This window comes from Ceratina calcarata, unplaced genomic scaffold (assembly GCF_001652005.2).
Source record: "Ceratina calcarata isolate Rehan_Ccalc_2016 unplaced genomic scaffold, ASM165200v1 scaffold284.2, whole genome shotgun sequence".
In the NCBI taxonomy this organism is placed as follows: Eukaryota; Metazoa; Arthropoda; class Insecta; order Hymenoptera; family Apidae; genus Ceratina; species Ceratina calcarata.
This window is the reverse complement of record NW_017150727.1, coordinates 21,218-34,342: the sequence shown is the minus strand read 5'-3', so window position 1 is coordinate 34,342 and position 13,125 is coordinate 21,218. Positions and strand designations below refer to the sequence as shown.

Genomic DNA, 13,125 nt, shown 5'->3' with positions numbered 1-13,125 from the left:
TTTGATAGAATACGATAACGCCTTGATAAGCCTGATGATAAGATAAGACTGTAGTAACATAGTTTAAACAGCAGCCGATTTAATTCTCATCAATTTTTCAAGATCAATCACAATTTCAAATTATGCACATGCAGTTTTATTAAATGACAATTAGACTGCGAATTTTTATGCAAAATAAAACGATTGAATTTCGTTCTAAATCCGTAAATTACTGATTGTAGTAATAATAGCGTTGAGTTAAACATTATAATGGTCGTAGAAATAGAAACTGTTAGGGACTGTAATTAAAGAAGGAAGGGAAGGGCAGCGCGTGGAAATATTCTCGGTACGATTTCCACGGCTGTGAACTCGCACTTTCCCAGACAACAATAATCCAATGCAACCAGACTGCGTACCGGCTTATGAATAAATAATACGACGGTGCGACGACCGTTTTGCAATGAAATTGCCACGCGCACAGTTCTTATTCAAGAGGACTCCGGTACAATGGGAAAGAAAGGAAAGTGATGAAACATACATATATGCACGTATTACAAACGATGAATCATCCGGGGAATCCTTGATATCCACGGCCGTGAATGACTTAAGATTAGATTAATTATTCAAATGTATCAGCCATTGTTACACATACCCAGATGATTAAACAATATCTCAAGTGTATTAAAGCTCCATAATAAAAATGAATATAAATCAGAATAGAATATAGAAAAATTTTATTCCTTCAGCCATTCGGCTTTGAAAAACATAAAAATGATTAATTTGGTTCGGTGAGAAATTTCTGAAAAAATAAATTAGAAATTGTAATCAATAAATTCCATCAAATGCAAAATTCCTACGAAATATCTTTCAATGAAATAAAAATACGATCATATATAAAAATAGACGTGATTTTAGTTTCTTGTAATTTCAATTTGACGAGAGGTATATCAGACTCAGGTTTGCAAACCGACAAACAAACTGGAATAAATATGTAATGGGCGATGATTGACGTCTCGAAAAGGCGCGACAAGGCCGTGTGTGATTCGTAATTGGATAATTGGGACTGTATAGCGCGGCACTAACAGTGGCACCCGCTATACGGAGTTCGCTCTTATTCGTATTCATAGCCACGCACCATTTTCTCCTCTCTGATGCAACGATCTTCATGGAATAATGGCTGAAACGACACACGGAAAACCTAAATAGATTACAATCGCCATTCGTCGCTTCTTGTTTGTTCATGTAAAATCTCCAGCCTCTTGTTTGCGACAGATAAGAAAACAATTGATCGTTCAAGCTTTGTAATCTAAAAATAGACATACATATACTTATTTGAAGTTTTATTAACACCATTTATGTCAGATCTAATTTTTGATACGCGGCTTCTGTATTGGAAAACTTACAATACCTCAAATCCTCTTTTTTACTAAATTTTTCAAGGATTCATTAATGTGTTTTCTATAGCTGTTTCATAATCGTTTTAAAATGCTCTCTTAAAAACCAGGAAAGCTTTCAGGCAGCGAGGGTGGCCCGTTAGCTAATAAAAGACTTAATCCTAATCGATTACCGATTTAACTCGAGTCACGTGCAGATAAAATCGAACGTCCTTGTTGCTTCCTGACTCAGTGCTCGACGACATAATAACTAAAGAATATACATATATACCATTAAACAGGCTTCGCAAAATGCGTCATGTTAAATAAAATCACTGAACCAAGAGTGGTTACACGGATTCTTAGTTACATAATCAGTCGACTCGTCGCGATTATGCTTTACATGTTGGAATATCGATTACTTCTTATTGCATAATCTCTCATTCCTTCAGAAACACATTTAAATGTTCATGTCTTCTCTTTCTCATTTTATGCTTTTACTTATTTTTACACAAGCTCTTCAGCTTCTATTCATGCCATTCTGTTTCATTAATACGAATTCCAAATTGCTCGATTAAAAATAATTCATTGAATTTCAAATGGAATTAAATGTCAACTAATAATTCTGTGCACAAATAATTAAATTGTCTAATATCGATGAAGTCGTATCTTAAGCTCGGAACATTGTTATACATTTCGTGTCGACTCGTCTCGTTCAACTAGAACGGAAGCGAAAGTGTGCCGAAGCGGAATTCCGAGGAGGAATTTACACGCTCGAGTTGCCAGCCTCGGGAACAATGGAACGATTTAATTACAATTACTCCGATCGAGAATTTGCCTCGAGTCGCGTGCACGATGAAAACGCGAATGCGTACTACGGAAGCGCGTCGAGCTGTTTATTGCTGGGAACGAAACGATTTAGATGAAAGAGCGAGGAGGAAAAAGGTGGTATGTAGATGAAAGGGAAATGGAGTGGAATAATGAGGATAATGCGTAGAATAATTCTGGGATGGGAACAGTAAAAGGAAGAAGGGAAGGAATAAAGAAATGAAGTAAATGGTGAAAGTGGAATTTGTAACAAACAGAATGGAACCATGGTTCCTAGAATCAATACATGTAATATGATATACAATGTAAGAAGATTGAAATCTGAAGAAAATAGGATAATTTATGAATCTTGTCTGGAAAATATTCAAACGTTTTGGAAATTCCAAATAATCCTACGTGTAGATAATTAACCAACTACGGTTAATTGAACGGCAGATGGTAGATAAGATGACGTAATGGATTCGCAAATGTGGGCAATAACAATAGGAAACGTGATTCGTATTATTCATCAAGCTGGTAACCGAAACGAAAGACAATTTCAACTCGCTTCGAACCAATTCTCTGTGAAAACAATTCCCCGTTTCAATTCGTTTCTATATTTATCCCTATCGGTTTCCATCGATCCATTTAAATCTTTTTTTTTTTTAATACAATATCGAAATTTGTTTTAAAAACGAGATTCGTTCTAAATTAATTCAATTTCGTATCACTTCGAAAATTGAAACTGCGATACCATCCAGAAATTCAATTTCAATCGAACAAAAGGTATTATTTCATCTGGAATCAATTTGAAATTGTTGAAACGTACGATGAGAAGAAAGAACGAACGTTGTTCTTTCCTTTTTAACAAACAAAAGCCGGAATGAAATCACCGGATCGCGTGATTTCCACGCTGTGGTTTGCGGATTAATGACCGTGATGACGATCATTTTTTCGTCGCTCGGTGCACACAAACACACTTTTTCCATGGCAAGTTTCTCCTTCTATTAAACCGGTTTACTTTGATACTTTTAATATATACACTCTTTTTACGTATGAACTATTCACTATACAACACAGAATGCACCGCATTTTATGTGAATAAAAAATATATTTTCTCTTTGTATTCAATTCTAAAAGCGTTAGATGTTATCAGAGAGTTTCGATAAACGAAACACTGAAAATGTAGTTGAAATCTTTGACGTTCTTAAATAAAATATAGACAGCTATATAGAAAGCGAATGAATTTATGGTACGGACGTAAGTACATATGTAATTTGAAGCAATTTAACAATGAAACGTCTACGTACTCATCCTGGGTCACGACATTATATTGTATTATGAGACACGTACTACACCTCTATTGTCTAAATTGAAGAAATGCGAGCGAATGAAAAGTGATCTCGTTTGTCGACCGAGATGGAGAATTCTCATTCGAACACTCCTTTTTGTTTCCGTTCTCCAAATGGTAGAAAATGAAAAATACTAAAAACAAGTCATACCAAATTTTCCTATGTTATAAATGAAACTGAAATCTTCAGATAGAAAATAGACAGTGGGAATTTTAAAAAATATTATAGTCATGTAGTACGTGTTTTAGTAAATATTTCAAAGCTTGAAAGGTGGGAATGGAACGTCAGGCGTTCGTAGAAACACTGTTTCCTGCTCCTGTCTCGAGATGTTTTGTTCGTTTAAAGCTACTCTCTAACTTGTATTTAATTTAATTGGCGAGTCCTCGGCTTGACCTTCTTTTCAACGATTTAAATTACCAACGATTTAAATTAACTACACGTTGAACGTGTGTACATGCGTGTGTGGTAAACACATTTAAATTCCTCTGTATAATCTTCTTTATACAAAAGCTCTCTCTAATCTGTACAATTCCTTCTGCGAAATTCTCTTCTCTGTACATGTGTGCATAAAAATGTGCATAAAAATTTATACAAATATGTATATAAAAATCTGTATAAAAATTTATACAAATATGTATATAAAAATCTTCCAGCCTCGGGAACAATGGAACGATTTAATTACAATTACTCCGATCGAGAATTTGCCTCGAGTCGCGTGCACGATGAAAACGCGAATGCGTACTACGGAAGCGCGTCGAGCTGTTTATTGCTGGGAACGAAACGATTTAGATGAAAGAGCGAGGAGGAAAAAGGTGGTATGTAGATGAAAGGGAAATGGAGTGGAATAATGAGGATAATGCGTAGAATAATTCTGGGATGGGAACAGTAAAAGGAAGAAGGGAAGGAATAAAGAAATGAAGTAAATGGTGAAAGTGGAATTTGTAACAAACAGAATGGAACCATGGTTCCTAGAATCAATACATGTAATATGATATACAATGTAAGAAGATTGAAATCTGAAGAAAATAGGATAATTTATGAATCTTGTCTGGAAAATATTCAAACGTTTTGGAAATTCCAAATAATCCTACGTGTAGATAATTAACCAACTACGGTTAATTGAACGGCAGATGGTAGATAAGATGACGTAATGGATTCGCAAATGTGGGCAATAACAATAGGAAACGTGATTCGTATTATTCATCAAGCTGGTAACCGAAACGAAAGACAATTTCAACTCGCTTCGAACCAATTCTCTGTGAAAACAATTCCCCGTTTCAATTCGTTTCTATATTTATCCCTATCGGTTTCCATCGATCCATTTAAATCTTTTTTTTTTTTAATACAATATCGAAATTTGTTTTAAAAACGAGATTCGTTCTAAATTAATTCAATTTCGTATCACTTCGAAAATTGAAACTGCGATACCATCCAGAAATTCAATTTCAATCGAACAAAAGGTATTATTTCATCTGGAATCAATTTGAAATTGTTGAAACGTACGATGAGAAGAAAGAACGAACGTTGTTCTTTCCTTTTTAACAAACAAAAGCCGGAATGAAATCACCGGATCGCGTGATTTCCACGCTGTGGTTTGCGGATTAATGACCGTGATGACGATCATTTTTTCGTCGCTCGGTGCACACAAACACACTTTTTCCATGGCAAGTTTCTCCTTCTATTAAACCGGTTTACTTTGATACTTTTAATATATACACTCTTTTTACGTATGAACTATTCACTATACAACACAGAATGCACCGCATTTTATGTGAATAAAAAATATATTTTCTCTTTGTATTCAATTCTAAAAGCGTTAGATGTTATCAGAGAGTTTCGATAAACGAAACACTGAAAATGTAGTTGAAATCTTTGACGTTCTTAAATAAAATATAGACAGCTATATAGAAAGCGAATGAATTTATGGTACGGACGTAAGTACATATGTAATTTGAAGCAATTTAACAATGAAACGTCTACGTACTCATCCTGGGTCACGACATTATATTGTATTATGAGACACGTACTACACCTCTATTGTCTAAATTGAAGAAATGCGAGCGAATGAAAAGTGATCTCGTTTGTCGACCGAGATGGAGAATTCTCATTCGAACACTCCTTTTTGTTTCCGTTCTCCAAATGGTAGAAAATGAAAAATACTAAAAACAAGTCATACCAAATTTTCCTATGTTATAAATGAAACTGAAATCTTCAGATAGAAAATAGACAGTGGGAATTTTAAAAAATATTATAGTCATGTAGTACGTGTTTTAGTAAATATTTCAAAGCTTGAAAGGTGGGAATGGAACGTCAGGCGTTCGTAGAAACACTGTTTCCTGCTCCTGTCTCGAGATGTTTTGTTCGTTTAAAGCTACTCTCTAACTTGTATTTAATTTAATTGGCGAGTCCTCGGCTTGACCTTCTTTTCAACGATTTAAATTACCAACGATTTAAATTAACTACACGTTGAACGTGTGTACATGCGTGTGTGGTAAACACATTTAAATTCCTCTGTATAATCTTCTTTATACAAAAGCTCTCTCTAATCTGTACAATTCCTTCTGCGAAATTCTCTTCTCTGTACATGTGTGCATAAAAATGTGCATAAAAATTTATACAAATATGTATATAAAAATCTGTATAAAAATTTATAAAAATATATAAAATACAACAATTATTATGAGCTAATTTTTCAACAATTGTTAATTCTTGTTTTAGATTTCGCGAGGAGGTCTAACGAATGGTGTGAGATGAATCGAGGAAGAAGAAGAAGATCGACCGTCGCGTTAAAAGTATGGATAGGTAAGAAACAAGCAAACGAATAAATTAACGAAGCCTTCGAGTACTGAACGTGCAAAATAGAAACGCGGATTCTGTTCAATAAATCATGCATTTGTGAAGTATGTAAATTAATCATAAGAAACGTGACTTCATACGTTTCAACTCTGAAGTACAGACGGAAATACAAACGAAAATAAGAGATATAAACGTACGCAGATACAAATAATAAAAAATAATCAGTACTGGGTACAAATTAATGACACGAGAATATGTTTTTATTCTATCTTAGTAAAGAGAGAACAGGAACGTTTAATGACCTCATTTTTTCTATTCACTTTTGACCATCACTGTATGTACGTACGCATGTACCCGGATTCGTTTGCATAATTCATGAGCCGGGTGTAACGCGTGTACATAATATTGTATATGTATAATGAGAATCCGTGAAAACGGTTTGAAGGCCAAGGCGAATGATAATTTCGACGTTAACTGCGACACCAGTCAACATCATTTTTCATGTATGTATGATAAATGAGATATGAAAGTCTCAGAAATTGAGACGTACTTCTTCGATTATTTAAAAAGCAGAAATTAATATTAAGACTAAATCGAAATTCTCATAGGTTCTAAATGTTATATCATTTTACATTTGATATACATCGTTAGTGTACCGATGCTATACATGATGTACTGTACCCGGCCAGCAAAGTACTGTTACTCAAGATCGCCATTCCGTAAACCTAACTGTAACACTTTTGCCCTGTCCGTACACAATCACAATTTACCGTTGCATTGCACGATATGTAGGGTAAGCCACCCTGATTCTTCAAAATGACAAATCATCGTAACTTTTATCATCACTAAATTCCAAAGGAAATTAAAATAATTGTAAATATTATTATCATTAGACTACAGATTTTTATGCAAGATTAAATGATTAAAGTGCATGATTATATAATGAATATTATTATATGTATAATAAATATAATTTAATATACTTTGCTTTTAAATATGTGCTTCTAATATTTTGTATACTGAATGCATCATTCAAAATTCAGTATATTCATGTCTGTTATGAATTCATAAAAATCGACAGTCTAATGATCATTGAAAATCATTTAAAACAAATAATTAAATCCCTTGATTCTGATATTATAATGTTATATTGCTATTGTACCTTTTTATTATTGAATATTAATTATATGTTTTATATTATTATCCTATAATTATTGAATAAAGCTAATATCCCCTACAACCTGAAATCATGTTTTGTTCACTGACTTTTTCATAAATTACTTCCTACTTTTATCACCTTATTCGGAGAACACTCTGCATACAATACCACTGGCTGAAACTTTATTTCCTGTATTATTTCTACACGTTGAAGAAACAAATTTTTCCATTTTGTGCAGTTTTACTTTCGCGATTACGCGAGGGCCTTGTTTCCATTTTTTTTCTGCTCGTTTCCTTTCTTTTTTTACTCCGGAATGCATAGAACGCGCAGTCTACCGTTCCGTTACGGAGAAATGGAAATCGGATTACGTAGACGCATAACAGAGAAATTATGTACGGGCACAATTAGTTTTGATGCGAACTATTTTCATTTCAAACTATGTAGCGTGATTAGAAAGTTTCACTCTTATACAGTTTTAATAAGTCGTTTATTATTCGGATTAAAATGTATTGAGAATTTTGTGAATTCAGTATTTAATGTATTCAATATATCATCTGACGCATTCAAGTCTCTGTAATTCAGTACATGAAATACATGAACTGAATGTATCATGAAAGTAAAAAATACATGAAAGAACATGAGAAACTATGAATGATAAAATACTCGGTTTTAACTCGATCCTAGACAAAATTATTTCTCCTCTCGGTTTCCCTGTACACATTCGCCTGCTTTCTGAATATGTTAAGCAGACCTCGGGATTATTCAGAAGGGAATTTTAAACATGCGATGCACGATCTCTCTAGCTACGCGAACAACAGGTATACGAGTAGAAGGAGAGAAAAAAATAACACGACTATCCGATGTTGACAACGAATAAGAATCCCGATGGGAAAATTTCTTGGAAAGACGCAACGTCGGAACGCGGAAAAACCTCGGTCTATCCACGTGACTGGAATATTTCGTTCTTCGACAATAGATCAATCAAATTTTATTTTGCATACTGCGTATCGAGTCGATTGTTTCATAAGAATGAATGGTTAAACGATCATTCAAATAACGACACACGTGACTGAATAAACACGTTCATCCACGATTTGTTATCATTAAATGACACATTGAATCTAATGTGTCAAATAATGTATTTGATTAAATAATTAAATCACGTGTATCGAATTTACTATCTTTCATTGATATCACAATTTCTGACCCACGAGATTCTCGATCAATTTTACTAGAGCATCATTGGAAAATTATTGCAAGTTTGTATTTTTTATATTTCAGGTGTCTCCCTGATACTGTTTGGCACCGCAGTCGCAGAGATCTCGGTAGATTCATCGAAGAGGTTTGAAAACTCGCAGGAAAATGTACCTGGAGCCCCGATATTCGATAAAGACGAAACCGCCGTGAACGGAGCGTCCATAACCGATTTAGAGGCCGTTGAAAGGCGAGATAAACTAATTTCCTCGTCGGATTCGATCGCGGACCGTTCCGTCGACGATGGTCGAGCACAGCGCGAGGTGAAAGTGGCTGCGAGCCACGGAATCGGGTCGAGCCTCGGATCATCGACCTCGAACGGGAGAGAGGATGCTTTCCAGGCTCTAGCTGACCACAGGACTTCCTCCAGGAGCAACGACGGGATAATTGCTTTTGCGAATTCCGGCGACATCCAAGATTTGGATAATCGTCAAAGTGGAAATTACGAACACCTGGCAAATGTGATTGCGTCTCTCAGTAAACCGATTTACTCACAGCCTCGGAGACCTTCGGACGCTGACGACTTTACTCCGACTGGTCCCGTTGAATCTGAAAGCGGAAACGATAATGAGGTAGTCGTGACACCGTCGGAAAAGAGGTCCAGGCTGAAGGCTGAAAGTTTTCCTGCAAAAGTGACAAACTTGAAATCAAAAGTAATTAGCGAGGATAATTTTTCATCGTCGAGGACAGATGAAAAGAGACTCGAAAGTAGCACGGGCACTTTTCTTAAAGAAAAACGTGACGAAGTCGAGAAAGTTGAAAGAAGAAAAAGTGCAGAAAACCGTAAGGTCGAGACGCAGGAGTTTAAGAAACGACGAAGAAGGTCTGAAGGTCCCATAAAGAACGGCGAAGTCTCGGATCTTGAGAAACCAGACGATCCTATATCGTTAATAAACGACACTTACGTTAATTATAATACGAACAATAAACAGAGGAGTAAGGGGAAGAATTTCGATGGGAAGACATCGAAGGACGTCACTGATTCGATCTTTGTCCGAGAGCTGACTCGCGGACCCAAGGAAGAGGTGGAAGTGGTTAACAACGTGACTGATTCTGTTTTAGATCGTATCGTTGAGTCACAGTACCAAAACTCGACCGCGGAGGACTTAAATGAGCTGAACGTCGAGTCGCAATCTCAAAACTCGACCCTGAACAGATCAACCGTAAATGTAACGCTTAAAGCCTTGAACGAATTTAATCAAGGACCGAACGTTGACTCACCGTCCCAGAATTCAACATCGGAGAGTGTCAACGAGTTTGATCTTGAACCAGAATCCCCAAACGTGAATTCTGATAAGACAGATAAAAACTCGACTGTGAAAGAATTAGATCAATCTTATATAGAAACGAAATCTGCAACTTCATCCGTGAAAGCATTGAATTTAGTGAACAAAGAATTAGATGGAACTACGAACGAGTCGGACGATTTAAACCTGGAAGTGACAAGTGCAAACAAGGAAGCAGGAATTACGACCCAAGGGACAGTCTCGGTGGAGGAGAGTTCTCAATTTCAAGGATCGTCTAGTCCAGTTCCCAAGGGAAGAACCATAGCGTTTTCCGCGGTGAACGAGTTTTCCGATTCGAAAGTGAAACCTACGATCTCTTCCTTGAGGCTCGAGTTCTCGTCGAAGAAGGAAGCCACGGAAATACCGTATCCTTACACGAAATTCGGTCAGAACGACTTCTTGGCGAGTTCCAACGGCAGTGATCGAAATCGTTTCACCGATCAAACAAACAACAATAACAACAACGACGAAGTCATCCCTTTAGAGAATACGATAGTCAAAGGGAAATCTGATGAGAAGTTCACAGTCACCGAAGCTTCAGACGTTTTAGAAAATAGTATACAATTAAAGGCGGTGTACCACGACAAGAACGAATCGTCGACTGCTTCGACGGCTTCTCTGACGAAGTTGAATTACGAGAAAGATGAAGTTGATCAGAAATCAGAAAATGGGAATAAAACAGATGATAGGTTGGTTGAAAAATCTGTACAAGAACCGACGGATAACTTGAGAAATGTTGTCGAGAAGAAGCACGATGGAGAAACTAATTTAAAGTCGAATGAGAAATCAGAGAACGTGGATAATGTCATAGATAAAAAGAACGAAGCTGGGTTAAAATCGAAAGAAAATTCTAAGAACACGCCGGAGAACTCGGGGAACGTTATCGAGGAAAAAGTTGAAACAGCGACTAGTTTGAAGCCAGAAGATAAGTCGGGAAAATTGGAAATTATCGAGAAACAAGATGAAGAGGAAGCGAGTTTAAAATCGAAAGAAGTGTTGGAAAAGAAATCTGACAATATTATAGGAAATTTAGACGAACGGGAAGCTGCATTGAGATCGAAAGAAAAATCAGAGAAATCTGGGAGCAACGTCATAAAAGGATTGACTGAAAAAGAGAGCGATTTAAAATCTAAGGAAGAAAAATTGGAGGAGCCCGATGATGAAAAGCTGAATGGAAAATCGAAAGATAACGAAGTTCCGAAATGGAGTCAGGAAAGCGTGGACGTGACTGGAAACGGTATAACGGAAGTCACTTCCATACCGGAAAACTCGCATAGGAAAGTTTCTGTCCAAACGACAGGAAACCCGTTGGAACCGGAAACCGACGGAACACCGTCTTTACTCATACGTTCTGCTCTGAATGCCACTGAAATTTCAACGGAATACTCGTTAATTAAAGGGAGTTCACCTGAAGATTCTCACGGGGAAACCACTACGTCTGGAAATTCTGATTTAGAGACCATTGGAAACAATTCGATAAATTTAGAACCTAAAGGTAATTCGATTTTACATAATTATATACTTATATTTATATATATTTTACATAATTATAACAATAATGTTCCTTATAATTAACAGTTTCTAATTTATTTTACAATGTTAATTCAGCAATTCTCGAATTGCAATTTTTCATATATATATTTCACTTAGAAAATTTTAATACAACTCCAAATTCTATTTGGATTTTAAGTCAGCATCACGTCTTATCTTTAACTCGAAATGTATTTTTCTTAATAGAAAATATAACAGAACCTGAGATTTCGCAATCGAGCTCGAATCGCAGTAACGAGATCCCATCTGGCAGCTTCAATCCCAACGAGAACCCATCGACAACAAGCATCGAGTTCGAATTCGTTGGTTTAACCGAGTCTACTACTGTTTTAACTCAAAACATCACCGAAGAGGCCGGATCGACCAGCGAGAGTTCAACACTTCTGCCGACCACGAATGATTCCAAGAATCTAAGTAAATCGAGTGAGACCGAGGCGGTCATTGACAACAGAGAATCTAGCATAGATTCATCCGAAGATACGACGATTTCTATTTTGACGACGAGCTTTGCAACATTTGAATTCACAAGCCAGTCGAGTAATTTTGATCAAGAAACGAGAGAAGAAGAAACAACGAGTAAGAAGGACGAAACTCGAGGAATTAATAGTGCTACAAATACTTGGACCGAGGAGAACATTCCTGTTACTACTACTATAAAAATAGAACAAACTATTTCAGAATCAAAGGACTCGATCGAAAATGTGACAGAAATTCCTACGGAATCTACTTCGATGATAAATATCAATGCGACAGATACTGTGGTACCTTACATCTCAAAAGAGGAATCAAGTCCAATTGAAAATACTAGTAAACCAATTGAGGGTATTTTAACAACGAGCCCCGTCATTCCAACAGAGAAAATTCACGAGAAGTCATCGAATGAACAGATAACTTCGCTGGTTAGGATTGATATGGCTGATAGCTGGTACGAGGTTTGCCCCAAAATTGATAAATTGTGGAAGACTTTAGCTGATATCTTAACCACAGGCACCAACAAGTGAGTATTTATTAATACGGCGTACAATTTCATGCGCGAGACTATTTTTATTGAAGGAATTTTAATAAAAGTCATGATTTAATTCAAGATACTGTGAACAGTAAATGCATATTATTACTACTAAATGCAATACAGTTTCATATATTTTAACGTCAGTCTCATATCGAGTAACAAATAATATAAAATATTGTTTTACTCTCGGTTTACAGATCAGTGACCGATAAACAGATTAAATTATATCAAGATCCATGTCAAGAATCACCGAGCTCGACGCCAACATCATCGGAAATGCCTCTAACGTCAATATTAGTTTACGTGGTCGACGAGAACGGGAGATTCGATAGCAACATGACTAAAATCCTGGCCACCTTGGGTGAGAACTCGAAAGTCGAGTTCCCAGTCACAGTAAGTTCAACAGAATTAAATGAAAATTGTTAGAAACACCGATTCCCACTGCATGTAGTTTAAAGTCGAACTTTAGTTACAATCCTTCGGATTCAGTTCAATCGTGAATCGAATCAATTTATAACACTTTAGGCTATGACAAGTTACATATACATGTGTTCATACA

The 13,125-nt window shown here is 36.2% G+C and overlaps 1 protein-coding gene across 1 annotated transcript in view; it reads left to right on the top strand.

Annotated features, from left to right (window-relative positions):
- The window catches only part of LOC108623651 (putative serine/threonine-protein kinase DDB_G0282963), a gene marked incomplete at its 3' end in the record, with an annotated part of 26,045 nt that overhangs the window by 8,112 nt on the left and 4,808 nt on the right, over positions 1 to 13,125 (top strand). The window contains exons 2-5 of the mRNA XM_026812481.1: positions 6,230 to 6,313; positions 8,748 to 11,501; positions 11,744 to 12,554; positions 12,764 to 12,959. Of these exons, the coding sequence (XP_026668282.1) occupies positions 6,262 to 6,313; positions 8,748 to 11,501; positions 11,744 to 12,554; positions 12,764 to 12,959 (3,813 nt within the window). The remainder of the gene's footprint in view (positions 1 to 6,229; positions 6,314 to 8,747; positions 11,502 to 11,743; positions 12,555 to 12,763; positions 12,960 to 13,125) is intronic.